Consider the following 18,153-nt stretch of genomic DNA (forward strand, 5'->3'; position numbering starts at 1 on the left):
CCATCCAAACATAAATAAAACACAGTCACGGCTCATTAATGTGAAATTGTCATTAATGGGGGTATAAGACATGTGGCTAAACTGTACACGAAAACTTCCATCATTCAATGAATCTTGACATGACACCACCAGACAGTGAGGAGGATCTTTCTTCCCCCTCGCTGATTGGTCACACCCCTAAAGCGCTCCTACACTCTCGTTCTCCGATTGGTTCACTCGCCTCCTTTGAAGCGCCCAAAGCCAGCTCGGCATTGCTCGAACCACACGCCAGTCCAACAGTGACGGTACGCCCACCGCATAGACCGATCAGTCGGCTGATGTGGAACCAGTGTGGCCAGGACCAATCAGAGCTCTTCATTTTGACAGGCAAGTTTCCCGCGTGCACGAGAGCCTCGGCTGTACAAATATATGGCGCGTTCACGTGCGGGGCATGTTCAAGACTTCTACGGGATGCAAAAGTATCCACAAAATGTCAAAAACAGGCATGAAGATCTCTTGGAATAACTTACTACTATAATATTCACTCTAGTGATTATTTTGGCCCAATGTTTGTAATTCGCTTTCCTATGTTGGGTATTTCATATTTTGAATGAAACAGTGTGATATATTGTAAATAAAAACAAATATAAAGTAATGAAAGAGGTATTCAAAACCGTATCAGTGCTGCAATGTAGAAATGTTCTATTACAATTAAGTCATGCAATTAAAAACTTACTGAAGCAACAATACATAAGAAAAATATACTTAAGTACTCATGCAGCAGAATGACCCCTGTCAGTTTTCTTATTATATTTGGTTCATGACTTATTATTGCTGATGCACAAAGAAGCAGCAGTGAAAGTGGTGCTAATTTTAACTCCATTAGTTTATTCCATGACATTGCATCATATTTTATGAACTGGTCACAGTTTTTGAAGGAAAAACTTGATCGCAGATGAACAAGAAACTATGGCCGACCGTCAAATAATTGTAGATTAGAGCAGATCATTTTTAAAATCTCAATAAGTGAACTAGTTTGGTCACCTATTTGCTAGTGTAGTAACACCAACACCCAAAGTAGCACATATTCCAAGCTGACTTAGTTCAGGAGCCCATCTAGCCACTGAATAATTAAAAAACTTTTGTAATATAATTGATCGATGAAAGGCTGGGCATGAGTGTGACACTTGGAAAAGGGACCAATAAAGCGGGCAATGAACATGAATGAAACCTTAAAACTAGCAAGACTGTTCATATAAAATACAAATATATTAGATGAAAAACTATAATTGCCTCTGAAAAGTTGTGATGAGTAATTGTAACTTACCATTAGATAGATACCACGACCTCCGAATTACACTTAAGTTGGCTACCAGAGTAAATAGAATTAAACACATTTTTCATCTAAATACTTTCTTTCTGAGTTTTGACTATCTCATATTTTAAATGAAACTGTAGAAATATGAATAATTAATTCCAACAAATGGTGACATTTTTTTGGTGGGATATATGAAGGATCAGACTATGTTGCTTTCATTCTAGGCTAAAAATAATAATTAGGGGTAGACTGATTATTGGCCCTGGATGATTATTTGGACTGCTGTGAAGCATTTTTCCGATTATCGGGTATCAGTGATTTTTCCCTTCAGATTTCCAATAGAATAAACTATTTTTAAAATGTGCTACTTTGGCTCTGATGCAGCATATGCTCACCCAATGTCCCGCCTATAAACACAGAAAAATCTGAATCTGCAAAGTAACCAGTAACTACATGCATCAAACAAATGTAGCGAAGAGGAAGTATAAAGTAGCAGAACATGGAAATAATCAAGTAAAGTACCTGAAAATTCACTGGAGTTTCAAATTTACAGCGAATGAATATCGGTCCCAAATATTGGTTTTCAGTTGTCTTGATTTATGATAACCGGTAGCGGTATTGATCCTGAAAAAGCCATATCGGTCGAATTATCTTGGTTTTACATAGTGCCTTTCAAGAGACCCAAGGACACTTTACATTAGGGAGGCTTTGGCTTAGGCTAACACTTTTATTGTGATTTATTTATTTATTTTCATATACTGGGCATTTTAAATGAAACTGAAAAAAACTGCAAGCGACTAGGAAAAATCATTCAATGGTCTCATTCAATCAGACTTGATGATTTAAAGTATTCACTTAATGTCCCATCTAGATAGATAGATAGATAGATAGATAGATAGATAGAGAAACTGAAAAGTACACCTGCCAGAAAATATTGAACTTGGTGGAATTAGGGGTTTCAACAATAATCTAAGAATTATACATCATTAAATGTGTGCATGCAGATTGAGGAAAAGCTTCTCTGAATCCTCTAGGGGTCCAATCAAAGAAGACTTTTTGTTCACTATTAGGTGTAGTTCATGCTGTGTGACAACAGTCTTGAACACCGCGCGCTCTTGAACTTCACTCGCTGTCTACGTCATGACGCCGGGGCGTGGTCTGACACTTCTCCTGGGCTGCACCGCACGCTCGCCTTTGACAGTGAGCCTTGCTAGCTGTCGGGCACTCTTAATTCCCGCAGCCATTCAAACTAAGCAGCTAGCCTGTGGTCTAATTTGACACCAGCACTCACCTTTAGGGACAGACAGCTTCAAAGCAAGGCGCTCGGGACTCGTGCTAACCGGTGTTTTGGCAGCCGACAAAGGGGACGAAGATGTCTAAAGACACGGAAGGGAAGAGCGAGAAGATTATGGATATGGAGAGCAAGGTGCTTTGGTACCCGGACTCAAAGAGGAACACACAGATGGATAAGTTTAGGATACAGGTCAACGGGGACTACGGGCTTAATCTTGGTGAGTGGAGAGGAGGGAGGGAGGGAGACAAACATGGAGACACAGACAGGGAGAGAATATTATTTTAATGGTCATACGAAGCTGCATATCTGAGCTAAAACGCTAAAGCAGTGCCCCCCATTCTTGCTATCTGTCTAGCTTATACACAGACGGCTATGTTGTGCATTAAATGACCATTAGCCATTAGACAGTTTAATGGTGGCATGAACACATCTCTGCAGGTAGGAATATAAATAAAGATGGCCTCTAACATGCTCACCACACCCCCCCTCTGAAAGTAATTAGTTGTTTATAACGCTGCAGCTCGGTGTGGTTTACTCCAGCAAAAAGAGGGCTGCCAGGCGATTAAAGAGAGCGGCCTATTTCAATTGTGTCTTTTAATACCGTGTCAGCACGGTTCAACAGGGTTCAGGAGGAATGCTGGAAAACTTGGTCTGCAGGGTGATGAATGATTAGAGAGACAGAGAAAGGGAGAGAGTTGCGTAATTGGAGAGAGATGCTGGCAGATGTGTGTAAAGTAAAAAAATAAAAATCTCTGGGTCCTTCTCTTCTCTCTGACCCAGTTTCATTTGTTCTTACCAGCATATTGATCGGATTAGAAGCGCTTCCTTAAATCACATACACTTATGTCTTTTGAAATCCTGCATTTTTTTTTTTTAACAAGCAGCCCCCATAAGGGAACACCAGTCTGGTTTGCTTGCAGCTCATAGACACATGCAAGCTGATTAGTGTGATTGTAAGTAATCCTTACTTAGCTTTAAAGGGTCAGAAGCTAACTTCTAAATGGATCAGATATTCTGTCAATGAAATTTGTAAATTGTGATTTTGTTGTTTTGTTCTGTACTCCTGACGTCTACTGCATGTCTGTCTGTCCTTCCTGGGAGATGGACCCTTCCTCTGTGGCTCTTCCTCAGGAGCCCATTGAGGCAATGTGATTGTGATTTTGAGCTATATACACACAATTAATTTGAGAGAAGAAACCAAATCTGAATAAGGGATTTACCTTACAGTGTTGGTGTATACAGTTCAGGTAATAATGTACCCACTGACTGAATTCAACTGAGCTTCACTTTTGACTTTTGACATTCCTTATAAATTCTGTGGAGAAAGCTGGAGTTGTGTAGGAATTTTGTGACAGGGCCATGGAGGCTGATATCAACCCATGATTTTGCAAGTAATCAATTTGCCTTGTACTAATGTCTGATGTTTTCATGTCAACTGTAGAAACTTCTGTGTACGAGCTGATTGTCATTTATCTTTCTGTTAAAAATCTGTAGTAATCACTGATTCTCTGTCCTCTAGCCAACTACAATGACCTGTACCAGTGGTCGGTGGACAGCTACTCAGAGTTCTGGGGCGAGGTGTGGCGCTTCTGCGGAGTAGTCAGCTCCAAACCGTACGAAGAGGTGAGTCCAACCTCTGCGGGTACATTGTCATCTGAAGATTAAAAAAAAATACAAATGATAGAAGAGAATGGTGCCAACAAATGCGTTTTTTAGGTTCGGCAGTGTACCTGCCGGCATACCTCAGACATACACAACCCCTTTGTGTAACACTGTGCCTTTGAGCATAACATGTTACTATTGGGTCACCTTCATTATCACCAATTAATTTATCACCAAATTTCCAAACACAATACAATGTACTGTGTTGAGTTTGACAGTTATCATATTTCACTATTTTTTTCACATGTGATTGACAGTTTGTCATTTGTGTTGCAACAAACCCATCCTTGAGTTATCTGGAAGGATGTGTTCGTAGGGCTGGCAGTCTACAGCTACAAGAAAGAGCGCAACATGTTGCTGGATTGTTGTTTTAATGTTACGCCCTGTTGTCCTGCTCCTGTGGCCTGACAGTCAGCTTTCTCATCCACATGCATGTAGATATCTACTGTAAGATAAAAAAAAGTAGTGATCATGAACAGTGTTTTCTAAAGTACTGTATGACCAAATAACTTCCTTCTTTTATTATGAGTTGGTTGAAAGTCTTCCTTTATCATCATTTTCATTGGAAAGGCAGCAGTCTGATAGGATTCATCCTACATAAGCAGATACATGAACTGCTAACCTTTCAATTTTTGAATACAGGAAAATCTCCTACAGTTGCTACAAGAAGAGAAAAATGGGCAGCTAAAACTTTCACATGGCAGATTCATTTTTTCTCAATTCCCAATTCACCTCGTTTGATTTGTACCTATTTTATCAAGGTTACATTAAAAAGCAAAAATAGAATTGAATGAATTATCTTCATACATGTGTTCATTTGATTTACTGTCAAGCCTCTTAATGTTGATTAGTTCCAGGATCTGTTAGTCACATAGGTGGAGTCTGAGCTTAAGGTGCAGAGCCATGTTGTTAACACACCCTTTTTGTACACATGGATAACACTCTCCACGTCACATTGGCCACATGTTCTTTTTTTAGTCATACATTTTATTATGCACTTAATGCTCTCTGAGCTTCGCAGCCCCAGCAGACATCGGAGGGAAGACAGGGAAACAATTAACTGGTTCTAAGTGCTATACTGTAGGCAGCTGGACTTTCCAGTTCCAGTTGTCTACAATATAGCACTTCGAATTACCATGAACTGGATCACTGAGAACCTTCATCAACCATTAAACAGTTAATCAGACATTTTGTAACAGTGCTGCACAGTGAGTTGTTTCTGTCTTAAGAACAGTGACACAATCAGACAATCAGTGTTATAGTGGTAGATGCATATGCTTGATTAGTGTATAAAACAGTGGCTTTCACTTTTGAATACTTCTGTCTCAGTCCTGCATAACAATTCAGAGATATTCTGTTTGTGTAATCCATTTATTTCACTATACAGTATAGTGTGTTGCCTATTTGATCGATACCAAGCATTTTAATTAAAAAGTAAGAAACATATTCAGGACGCAGCTTGGTTCTGTGCCAGCATGGTTATGTCAGTCACAATGTCTCTCCGGTGTGTGTTCCTGATGTGTGTTTTATGGGTGTACACCAGGTTGTTGATGTCTCCAAACGGATCTCAGATGTTCCAGAGTGGTTTAAAGGGGCTCGGCTCAACTACGCAGAGAACCTGCTCAAACATGCAGACCAGGACAAAGTCGCTCTCTACGCTGCAAGTAAGTATATGAAGTACATGACGCTGGTTGAAAGCTGTGTGACATACAGCAATAAGTGTGACACAGTGCTGTACCTTGAATGTTGTCTTTGGTGATCTCTAGTGGGAATCAAATCCTTAATCTTTGGAGTTTCAGTGGATTGATGCTAAGTCTTTTTTTGCCTTTTTAGTTGTCGATAAATTCAGACTTGAGCTGTTTCAGAAACGCACACACGAACTGTTTTTTCTATCTTTTGAGGGGAAAACCATTGGCATTATTACAGTTTAACTTCCAGCTTCTCTACCAATGTATTTCAGCACTTAGCATCTTTAGATAATGCAGCTCAGTGTCTATGTCTGGCATTTGTTTCTGAGGTGCATTATCATGGGCGCTGCTGTTGCAAAGACAACCGGATTGTTTCTGTTTTCCACAGAGTAGCAACCACCAACAACACAGCACAAGTTTGACTTTATCAATTTGTTTAGTCTGTAATGGAGACGTGAAAGCAAATAAAAAAAAATGGTGCCATGCGGCGTGCCTGACTGGATCACCATTTTCTCAGGAGATTTCATGCTCCATGGCTGACAAAATTGCATAGTGAAAGCGAGGTTTATGGGTAACCAATCTAAACACTGATGGTGTTATTATTCTGTTGCCGTTACTTTATGCAATCAGCAGTTACTTCATTATTGTCATCATTCATCATCCTGCATTTTCAGCAAGGCTTTGCAATGCCTTTTTTGTTCCAAAGTGTTTAGCAATGCAGTTCATCTGTCTGGTGTCAAAACAAATAATTTCTTCTTTAGCCCTTTTCTGGCAATTTATGTCAACATCCAGTTTTTAAAGTATTACAATTTAGCTTTCAGCTTTCCTAGCAATGCATTTTAACTCACAGCTACTTTAGGTAATGCAGTTCAGCTTCCAGTTCTGTCAGTTTTACATTTTTTTAGAGGCCAGATTTTTTGTAGCACTTTAATGCAACTTTTCAAATGCAGATTTTAAGGCAATGGGTTCTGTATTTATGCATTTTTCAGCAATGCTTTGAGATTCCTTTGAGCATTTACACATTTTCTGTCGGAAATTGAATTTTCCAGTTTTCTGTTTTGTTCTCACTCATAAAGCACATCTTTAAACACTCAAACAGGCAGGAACAGGTCAGTTTCATGGGTTTTTTTTGTTTGCATTTTTGCATTCTGCATCTGGTGTTATGGAACTTCTTCCCAGGGCAACTTTTAGAAAGCTGAGCTTTCCCCTTCCAGTTTTCCCGTACGCCTTAGAGATTGGGTTTTTTTGTCCCCTGAGGCGCACAGATTGTGTTTACTCTCTGTTTTGTTTCATCTTCACAATTTCTATTCACAAATCAACTAAGCAGAAAGAAAGTTAGGAAGACACGTAGGAACATAGTTGAGGGTGCATCAGATTACAGAAGCGATGCAGCGGTGAGGCCCACACGTCACTTCTTTATCAGATTTAACCGCTGCTCCCTGCTCTATCTCTCAGGTCTGTCACATACTAATGGGTCTGCCCATCTTCATTGCCTTATCTGTGTGTATGTAAGGCAGAGTGGGCTGTACACATACAAACAACCTTCCTTAGGAGCTGTAATGTAATTATGAGAAGAACCATTGGTCACAATTCTGTGGAGCCTCTGTGAATGTCAGGAAACTATTACTTAGAGACAAGAAGGTTATTCCTGTCTGTGGCTCTGTCCTGCCTCACTATCATTCTTCATTTATGTCTTCATCTCTGCCTATTTGTTTTTCTTTTCCATGGATTGGAATTTCAGGAGTTTTATTGGCATCTAAATCAACCCATAAATAAAAGTTCCAGTCACTTTATGATGCACAAAACCTAAAATGTCCAAACCTATCAAAATATGCCCAGGTCTCAGATACATTTTCTGTTGATATGTACGTGTCTCACTCGTCTTTGTGTTTCTGTCTACCAGCGGAGGCAAATGACGAGATTGTGAAGGTGACATATGGGCAACTGAGGTCCGATGTGGCGTTGTTTGCTGCAGCCATGAGGAAGATGGGCATCCAGACTGGGGACAGGGTTGTAGGTAAGTCTCGGATTTATTTCTCTTTGTCTTACAAGGGGAAAACAAGAGAGAATGGAAAAAAATGGCATCAGCATTTTCTATAACTTTTCTCTTCCAAGTGATGCCAAATGAGTTGCTCTCCTTTCGACTTATTTCTTCGTATTTCTTTGTCTTCCACTCTTCTTCATCCTCTTCCTCCTTCTTTCTACTGTCTTCAACCTGTTGCAGCATGAGATGGACACTGGCTCTTTCACGTTAGCTCTGTGTGTTCGAGTTTGAGCTCATTGGTAAGAAGGGCTGGCTGTCTTGGCAGTCGCAGCGCTTTATGAAAGGCACCATTTAGCTTTTCAAAAATTCATATTTGTACAGGGAGGAATGGCTGAGCGTGCACGCTTTCCAGCAAGGCCCAATGTGCCAATACATTCATCCAGATCTAAAACTAAAAAGTATAACCTGCCACTGAGCAGCTGTTAGAGCTACTCAGCTATCTGGAGTTAAGTTAGTTTGTGGTTGTCGAACAAAAGCACCCCAAACTTCTGAGCTGCACCATTCGCTGACCAGAAACCATTTGTTGGCATTAAGTCAAATGTGTTTAGGAATTTTTTACTGCATTTATCTTATATATTGTACTGCAGATAATTCTCTCTTCAGTATTATTATTTGTCACCAGGAAGTATTAGATATAGTTCAGCAAGCCTTTGATTACAGATGGAGGCTGTACATTGCTGTACACAACGAAAGTGTATTTGAATGTCAAATTTCACCGGGTTTTATCTTTCACTCTCTGTTTCGTTCTCTGTTCGGTGCCACATTTCCAGCCACAACACTGTAATGTGTATTGAGCTGCTTGTGCTTTGTCAGTATCAGCGGCTTCAGTTACGCAGGGGTTGTTGTCAAATAGTAGCATCTCAGATGTCTGGACCTTCAGTTCTTTGAAACATCCTCTTTTTTCCCCTTAAGTTGGATTGAACACATCCAATACAAGCCTTTTTATTGTCGATGTTTTTGTCTGGATAGATATGACAGAGAACAGACACAATAGAAAGAGGTATTGAGTGTTTTTGAAGAGAGAAAATTGATGAGGAATAGGTCATCTGGATTGTACTGCTTGTCCTTAACACACCTTTAGCAAAAAATGTAGGTATTAAAGGACGGAAATCTGTACAAACAAAAGTATTTAAGAATCACTCTGACCTCAGTCAACAAAGGCTATATTTTTAACTCACCCCTCAGTAGACTAGCTAGTAAAAGAGAATATGTGGTTGTACGGGTCAGTTCCTTGTTATGTCTATTTGATAAAAAAAAAAGGCAAACCTCAGACTATATTCTGACATGATCAGTAAAAAATAAATGTCTAAAAATCAAGGAACCTAAATACCTGGACCTCACGTATGCAAAAGGTTTCCTGCTCTTATTTGAAGGCAACTGTTTAAGTTTATGGCCACTGTTCATGAGCTTGTATCTAGCTACTGTTCATGAATGACCAGGGTGTGTACGAAAGTTTCTGTGTGTGTGCGCTCGAAGGAAAGATGGATATTGCGGGAGGGAAATCCATTAGCTAAATGACTTAAGCTCTGTGGGAATCTCATTAGAAAGGCAGGAGGGATGGTGGGAGGGGGCAGAGAAGGGGGAGAGAGCTGTAAAAGAAAAAACACACATAGGGAAAAAGAACGAAACCCCAGCTACTTCATGCCTCCTCTCTCACTTCTCCCCATTTTCCTTTCTTTTTTTCTTTTTCTCTTTTTCTCACGTGTAAACAAATAAAATAAAATCACTCACTCTCCTCACGTATCTTAACACAAATCTGTATGTGTGTGATTGAATGTGTGCGCTCACTTGTGTGTGTTAGAGACAGAGATGTCCTTGTCCGCAGGTTGTAACTAAAATGTCTTGTCAGTGTCTGTAATCCAGGAGATATATGAGCACTTAGCTGATGAAACCAACCGAGCTTTATAGCTGGACATGAGCCAACCCAGCGCACACGCACACACACACACACACACACACACACGCACTATTTAGTACCATTGCTCGTCTCCTTGGTCGCGTCATTCTCAACACTGGACTCCACCCTCTTACGTAGCTTGTATCCAGCCTTCACGCCCACCATTCATCCACTGGGGAATGCATATTCTTTTAATTATGTGTCACAGGAAACAGACACAGTCTCATAGTGTTGACTAATATGACTGTGGAGCCGATAATATAAAACTAAAATGAAACAACAGGAGCTGAAACTAAAGAAAAACGTAAACTAGCATGACACACACACACACGCACACACACACTTCGGTGTGACACGTGGCTTGTTTGGTATGCCTGTGATTCCAAATGTAGTCATGCTTAGCAGGAAAACAATGTGGCGGGAAGAGAAACGCATGAAAGAATGAAGCATAAAAGTTACTTTTACAAAATATTAAGTGTTTAATAAGGAAGTTGAGAATGACAGTAAGTAACAATTTAGTTTTTCAAACTTCATTGACCTCTGTAAAGTGTCTGTAGCAGGTAATGAAGTCTTTCACTGACATGTAAAAGACAAAAAGTGATTCTGACCACAGTTTTCAGGTGGTTTATACTCTTGATACTTCAAGACAGACATATTCAACTGCCGTCCCGTGGACCAAATGCGGCCCTTTAACAACCTAATTCCGGCCCTTTGATTATTTTGTTAGTGACTAATTAGTCCATTTATAAGTGAGTTGCCAAGCACAAAAATACTCTTATTTCATTAAAAAGTTTGAACCCAGGCTGTTTAAGGAGAGGGAATTTACGAGAATCAAACTGAAAACATACTTCTCACTTGAATGGTGCATTATTACTTTGGTATAATATTCAATTATCAGTTGAATTTCAAAACGACTAAAAAAGCGGAGCTCATTGTTACAAAGTTTTAACACATTTAAATTCCAAGCTTTACAGATCAGACATAGGGAATGTAAAAGTCCAGCTGTGTCGCCAGTTTGTTTGTCGTATGAACACTCACAAAGACACACATGCACGTGGGTAGTTTCATTTGCTGATCGACAGTGGGCGTGTCAACAAACATAATGATGCACCCACAAGGGCAGTGAATAAGGAAACTGCTAGTAAGTTAACATGGGTAAAAACAATACACAATTCAATAACAGTAACATAATAACAGTTAGCTTAGCAATTATATTATGAGGGAGAAAAGTCACTCAAAGGCAAACCCAATGTGTTTTGTTTAGTGACACTGACATCACTATGTTAACAAGACATTTCCACAAGCCTTTGTGCAAAGACTTGAATTATTTAAACTCCCTGGTATATTCAAAGTTTACCACAGAGTAGCTTCACAGGGATTAAGAGTCTTCTTCCACGCCGCGTCAACAGAAGTTTGTCCAGGAAGGATTCAGCTGATTCCAAAGCAGTGTCGCCAGTCGTGACATCCTGTCTCTGTAACCATTATTTAATCACTGCTCATCTCACACTGCTAAAACATGAATTTTAACGAGAAGAATACAACAAAGTTATCTTGCAACTTGTTCTCCAATTCACCTTCTACTTTATGAATTTGTAGGGTGAAAATACAGTAGCCATTTTTTTTTTTTAGTGGTTATCAACATGCACGCAGACCAGTGTTGCTGCAGCGTAGAAAGATAGTGATTCATACTGTTATAGTTGCCACAAAGGCAGTCAGGCAAGGTGTTGTCATAGGATTATGATCCATGACGCTATCTGTCCTGCTCCAGCGTAAGAAGATAATAATTTATGAGAGTGTCTGCCGGTAAAGCCGGTAGCAGGCAGGTAATCTCTCAGCCCGAGATGTTATCCAAGCAGGATCAGCTTCCTGGTTACAGCAGGAGTCAGCATAAACAACCAATAAAACCACGATTACTCATGATTCATTGGAAGTGACAGTGTGGTTGCAGTTGACCAGTCAGACTACCAGCTGTATCACTGTTTTATCATGTTAGATTAGATGGATGTTATCGGCCCTGTGTTTAAAGGTTGGCCAGTTTATTGTGTATTTATATTGGTGGAATGTAACAACGTCCATTTACTTCCAGAGGCAAATATTGTATTCTTTAATCCACCGCATTTATTTGACACCAGTTACTTTCCTCTTAAAGGGGTCATTTGTAAAATATGGCCAGAATTCACCTAAAAGATATCACCGGAGTAACCAACAACCGCTGCTCTTTGCTAGCTATCCTTGGCTCTAGCTAGTTACCGTTAGCTAATTAGCTCAAACCCAGTTAACCATGGAGCCAGTCACGCTTACTTACTCTTTCCCACGACTGAATGGCTGCATTGACACCTGGCAGCTCAGATAAAGTGCATAATAAGTAAATCCGGTGAATACGAGAGATATGATAGCATTGCAGCGAGATGAAGTGTCTCTATTCGTACTGACTGAGGATAAACATGAATGAATGGCAGATCATGGTGAGAATTTCAATACCGTGCATTACTATGTGGCATTGTTCAGTTCCCATGGTTCATGGTGTCGCTCTCTCTCTCTCTCTCTCTCGCTCTATCTCTCACTCTCACTGATTGTGTGAGTCTGTCTAGTGAAAAGACTTGTAGTGTCCTTGGGCACCATTTCCTATATTGATCAAGGAATATATCACAGCAAGACAGCAGTTATGATCTCAGCTCTGCTTGTTAGGAATGAAATATTCTCACCGCCCTGGTTGATATTCATCACATCTCTCCCGCCCTCTCTCGCTTTTTACATCCTCATTCTTCCTCTCGCCTCCTTTTATCCGGATCGTTTTTTTTGCTCAATATCTCTCTCCCTCTCTCTTTGTCTTCCTCCACTCTTCTCTCAGTGAGGTGACCTACTGCGTGATAGTCTGCAGTTATAAGACTGAGACGACGGAACCGATCCAATTGCTCTCATTTTCCTACTGCTAGATATCACATAACCGAGATGACTGAAAGTCCAACAAACTTTAGAATCATTCCTGAGTCTTTGCTTCAAGTATAATTCATTCTATTTGTTTTTTTATTATAACATATATGTTTCTATGCTATATTGTCTCAAAAGTTGATGTTCTTGTCACATATGATGTGTGGTTTGGGCAACAACATTGCAACATAACTTATTTCTGAAAGTACATAAATTCTGTGCTGCTAGAAATGTGTTGATAATAACAGTAGTAGTATTTGTCTGTTGATATCATACTAGTGTGAATAAGCTGATGATACACTTATGGACAACAACATGTGTAGCCATGTTGTCAGTTTGTTATTATGTATATTTTATACTTTTATAGATCAGCATAGATCTATAGTAATTTCTAATAACAATCAATCTTATGGATTGCTGCTTATTATTAATGTTCCCCCCCCTCTCTCCCCCTTCAGGATACCTACCCAATGGTATCCATGCATTGGAGGCCATGTTAGCAGCAGCCAGCATCGGAGCGATTTGGAGCTCCACGTCTGTCGACTTCGGAGTCAACGTAAGGACTGCGCTGTACTGCTTTTGGGCTTGTAGTTCTTTATTTACGTGTATTTGATTTATAGTTTTTATTCCACATCAGCTGATGGGGCATCAACACTTTACCGTCTCATTGTATTTAGTCATTCAAACTAGATTTTGTAATAGTTTCACATGCAGGGAGGTATGGAGAGCCTTAAAGGATAAGTTAAACCAAAAATGACACTTCAGTCCTTATCTACCCGCCCCGATGCCGATGGAAAGTCAGGTGAAGCGTCTGAACTGGTTGCACAAGCTCAACCATGTGTTGAGGGTGTGTACAGCATCCTTTCAGATCAATGTTGGATCTCGCAGCTTCCGGAGTTTCCAGACTTGGATTACGCCGCACGAGCTGTATGGAGCCATTTTATGTTTCACTTTTCTTGTTTTAAAACAAATCCCCATCTACTCCAGTTGTTAAGGAGAAATGCTGTTTTGCCATCGAGCTCCAGAAATTTTTTGTGGACTACAACACTTCACCCGACTTTCCGTTAGCAGAGTTGAGATTTAAATAAGGAATCAGGTCCATCAGGCAAAATATCATGAGACTGTCCTATTTCCTGCTCTGCTTCTTGTTTCTGGTGTGCTACTGTCCCCTCTGGCAAGTCAGAGAATTACACTTCACAATCTGACCATGTTTCCACCCTGAGCAGGAAGTTAAATGAATCTATTTTCACAGTTTATGCTTTAATTTGGTTGTAATGTACTGATGTCTGATGTATGTTGTGCAGACTCGTCATGAAATTCATCACACATTTACTTCTAAGCTCATCTCCATCCTGCTGTGTGAATCACACTGTTACTCTGCCATCACCTCCTTCATTCTCAGCTTCCACTAATATTCTGCTATTTTGCAGTGGTGTTATCTGTACTCAAGTAGAAATTATGTTGAATCGGAGACTAAGCAGAGCATAAATATTGGAGGGAAAGCTCTTACTGCAGTAAATTATGAATTTTATTTTCCTGTCTTCTTACTCCAGTGCTCTCATTTTTAGTTAAAACTCCTTATTCCTCTCCCCTAAGCTCTTATTTAATCTCAGAATTCCTTTCTGTCTGACACGACCATTTCAGATTTATTTTCCTGAGCCTTGTGGGTAACATAAATTCAAATATTTTTCTTTAATTTCCTGCAGAGTTTTTGCAGACTTGGGGGTTATCTGCGGTTCTAGTTATTCATTCTTGCTTTTCATTTTCATACTTTTAACCCTCTCTCTCTCTTTTTTTTTTTTTTTGGTCTCAGGGTGTTCTTGACAGGTTCTCTCAAATCCAGCCCAAGCTGATCTTCTCTGTCGCCGCTGTGGTTTACAACGGCAAAACGCACGACCACATGGAAAAGCTCATCAGTGTTGTCAAAGGTTGGCATCCATACAATGTGTCTGAGTGTACATTTAAAAAAAGTTTGGTTTGAATGTCTGCACCCACTCCAGGATTACCATTGTTTAATTAAAGAGACAAGTACATTTTGCTTCCTCAACTAATGAGTGGTAATGCCTGCTGAATTTTTTCATGTTGTTAAAAAGGTTTTGACCTCCTTACAGCAATTAAAAACATTTCTGCTAACAAGTAGAAAGAGAAATTAGCATTTAGACCAGCAGAGTAGGATATATTTGCTCCCCTGGGTTTCAACAGTGTTTCAAATGAAACTGTCATAAGATTTAACACATAACAGATGCTGGATAGATTTAAAGTATGAAGTGGGATCTCTTCATCTGCTACCACAGGATGTCCACAGAGTTACTAAGCATCTTTGAGTCCCTTACAAAAAAATCTTCTGTGAACAAGAAAAAGAAAATGTGTTGTTTCCTATTCTTTGAAATGACAACGCGATTCCTCTGGTAACTCTCTTAAGTGTGAAGAAACAAAACTCACTGTCTCTCTCTCTCTCTCTGTAGGTCTGCCTGACTTGAAGAAAGTCGTGGTGATTCCCTACGCTCGCTCCAAACACGAGACCGACCTCTCCAAGATCCCCAACAGGTACGTGTCTGCGGATACAACCACGCTGAGGTGTTAAAACTGAGAAGCTGATCAGATAAACTCTCTTTACCACATATGGTATCAATCTTTGACTCATTTTTGTCTGCTTTTCTTTTTCAGCGTATTTATAGACGATTTCTTGGCGTCTGGCCGTGGCGAGGGCGACCAGTTTCCTCAGCTGGAGTTTGAGCAGCTTCCGTTCAGTCATCCTCTGTTCATCATGTACTCTTCTGGCACCACGGGAGCTCCTAAATGCATGGTCCACTCTGCTGGGGTAAGAAACACACAGACCTCCATTAAACCGAAACCATATTTATTGATCCCTCGGATTTTCCTCGTTTGTTGATCTGGCACAAACGCAATTTGTCGCACACACCACTGATCATTTTATAAATGATTACATTATGTAAATCAGGAATAAGAAACACACTTAGAATTCAGAACAAAGTGACCCTTTTGTTCCTGTTTTTGTTTTTTGGAGATAGACCACAGCTGTGTCACACACACACACACACACACACACACACACACACACACACACACACACACACACACACACTGGTCCCATCTGTTTGCAGAGCTCTCCTGGGTGGGGCCACATGTACAGTTTGATATTCAGTACACACCATTCATTTTTATACACATGTGGACAATTTGAAGTGAAGGTGATGTTGTTGCCAAGGCCGGGTTCATGTTTTCAAGATGAAGGACAGAAAAAGAAGTAAGAGAAGAAAATGGTTAGAAATTGTTTGGTAAAACCTAAATTCTACAGCTGAGAAAGCAACTACAAACTCACCACAAGGTCCATTTTTAGCTGTTCTGGAGCTTTTGATCATATCACACGATCTTGATCAGCAGATAAGAGTTTGCTCAGTTTTTATGGAATTATAGATGTTCGAATGTTTATTTTTCCCCAAGCATTTCAAGGATTTCTTAGTCACTTTTGGCCGGAGAGCTAACATTAAAATATAATCCTTGTTCTTGGAAAGTGGAGATGAAAAACTTTAATTACAAAGTCCATTTAGTAGCTTCCCTGGAGCTTTTAACCATGAATATGTGATCCTATTTTTAAAGGCCAATGAAAGCACCCATTTCTTTAACATTACAGCTGTCACAGATCCAGTCATGGTTCACACACTACACACAAGGAGTAAAACCACTGGATTATGATGTGATCCTTCAAGACATGCAAAATGTGTTGATGTATTGACAGCCATGCCTTTATTCTCATTCTGTGAACAATATGGACTCTTACGTATACTTCTGTCATTTAGGTTTATGTTACACTTTGCACCACAAGATGGCAGCAAACCTCCATCAGCACATCTTAGAAAGGTTATTGGCTCTCAAGAGAGTGTATGAATGACATTTTTTTTAAACTTCCTGCTACATACCACATCTGAGTGAGTGAGAGCCTCAGATGAATGTGTGATTTAAAAAGGACCACTGCACTTTGAAGGCTGAAACACTCAACATTCAAAATGGGTTAGCACACTCAGACAAATGCATTCACACCTTTTTCACAAATCAGTCACTCTCCCTCTCTCTCTCTCGCTTTCACACACACCTATTGTTTCTTTTCTCTTTTTGTTATTTGCCTCCTCTCACATCAGCTCTTCTATCCCTAACTTGGATGCATTTTCTCTTTTTTTCCCCACTTAGTTCTAATATTCTCATTAAGTTTTTTCCCTGCTTTACTTCTTCTCGTCTATAGCTCATTTTTCTTTCTTTCTCCTTTCCCCTCTCTTTCTTTTTTGCCCCCTCCTTCTCCCCATGCTGCCGATAATTGGACAGTAATGCGATGGTGAAAACAGTCCACATCGTGACGCTGGCAGTCCTCTCTGGCTCTACCAATTAGCCCCGGCACTGTTGTGCTTTCTGCTTTGTTACGGCTCTGTTAACATGCTGTCAGTAGCAAGATGGCACGCACCAAAGGACGGGTATGGCAGCTGAGTCCTGCCAAACATTACATGCACACACGCACACACCTGTTTGTGCGAACAGAGAGGTACACATAGGCTCAAAACTAAAGCACACACACACACGGTCACACATACTCAGTTTATACGCACCACCAGCGATAATAACCTATCCAACTGTGATGGGTTGGTGACTGTGGGAGAATTCACACTTTACACAAATTGCCTTTTTCGTCAAAAGAAGTGCTTGCATGTGCTGTGTGTCGTAGTCTTGATCAGAAGCTTATTTCTGCACTATTGAGAAGAGGGTTTAGAAATATTTTTTTCCAGTTGTTTAGGTGATTTTGTTCGGACTTAAAGGTAGGAGTATTTAAATTACAGCCTGGTTATTCATCAGCAAAGGTGAAAGTCTTTTATTTTCAATGTCATGATTAAAATACTAACAAAAACACTTCTTTATCTCTCCTTCTCTCGTTCGGTCTCTGCAGGGCACGCTCATCCAACACTTGAAAGAACACGTTCTCCATGGCAATATGACCAGCAGTGATGTCATCATTTACTACACCACGGTAGGTCCAGAAACCTTCTCACAATAAGGATGCTCCTGGTTCCCAAATTTTGAAGTTGTCTCATCTTAGATACCAGCAGGGGTAGAGTGCTAGGTTTTGTGGGGTATTTTTAATCATGAGGCTGGTCACAAGGACACACACACACGGATACACACATACACACGCATACACACATACACACATACACACAAACCGATCTTGTCTAATGAGCAGCACTGAGCGCTGAAGGTCAGAGCTGTGCATAATTTTTAGTTATTCCTAGAAGACCCAAGCTCCTTTTGATTATAAACACTAAGGAAGACCAT

At 40.1% G+C, this 18,153-nt stretch overlaps 1 protein-coding gene across 1 annotated transcript in view; it reads left to right on the plus strand.

The window, feature by feature from the left end:
- The first annotated feature begins 2,485 nt into the window (after window positions 1-2,485).
- aacs (acetoacetyl-CoA synthetase) overlaps window positions 2,486-18,153 on the plus strand; it is a 35,951-nt gene continuing 20,283 nt past the window's right edge. The window contains exons 1-9 of the mRNA XM_084359269.1: window positions 2,486-2,808; window positions 4,111-4,214; window positions 5,797-5,917; window positions 7,845-7,958; window positions 13,272-13,369; window positions 14,627-14,741; window positions 15,279-15,360; window positions 15,481-15,634; window positions 17,768-17,848. Of these exons, the coding sequence (XP_084215395.1) occupies window positions 2,670-2,808; window positions 4,111-4,214; window positions 5,797-5,917; window positions 7,845-7,958; window positions 13,272-13,369; window positions 14,627-14,741; window positions 15,279-15,360; window positions 15,481-15,634; window positions 17,768-17,848 (1,008 nt within the window). The 5' untranslated portion in view covers window positions 2,486-2,669. The remainder of the gene's footprint in view (window positions 2,809-4,110; window positions 4,215-5,796; window positions 5,918-7,844; window positions 7,959-13,271; window positions 13,370-14,626; window positions 14,742-15,278; window positions 15,361-15,480; window positions 15,635-17,767; window positions 17,849-18,153) is intronic.

Source organism: Pagrus pagrus, assembly GCF_965226575.1.
Source record: "Pagrus pagrus genome assembly, chromosome: 8".
Classification (NCBI taxonomy): Eukaryota; Metazoa; Chordata; class Actinopteri; order Spariformes; family Sparidae; genus Pagrus; species Pagrus pagrus.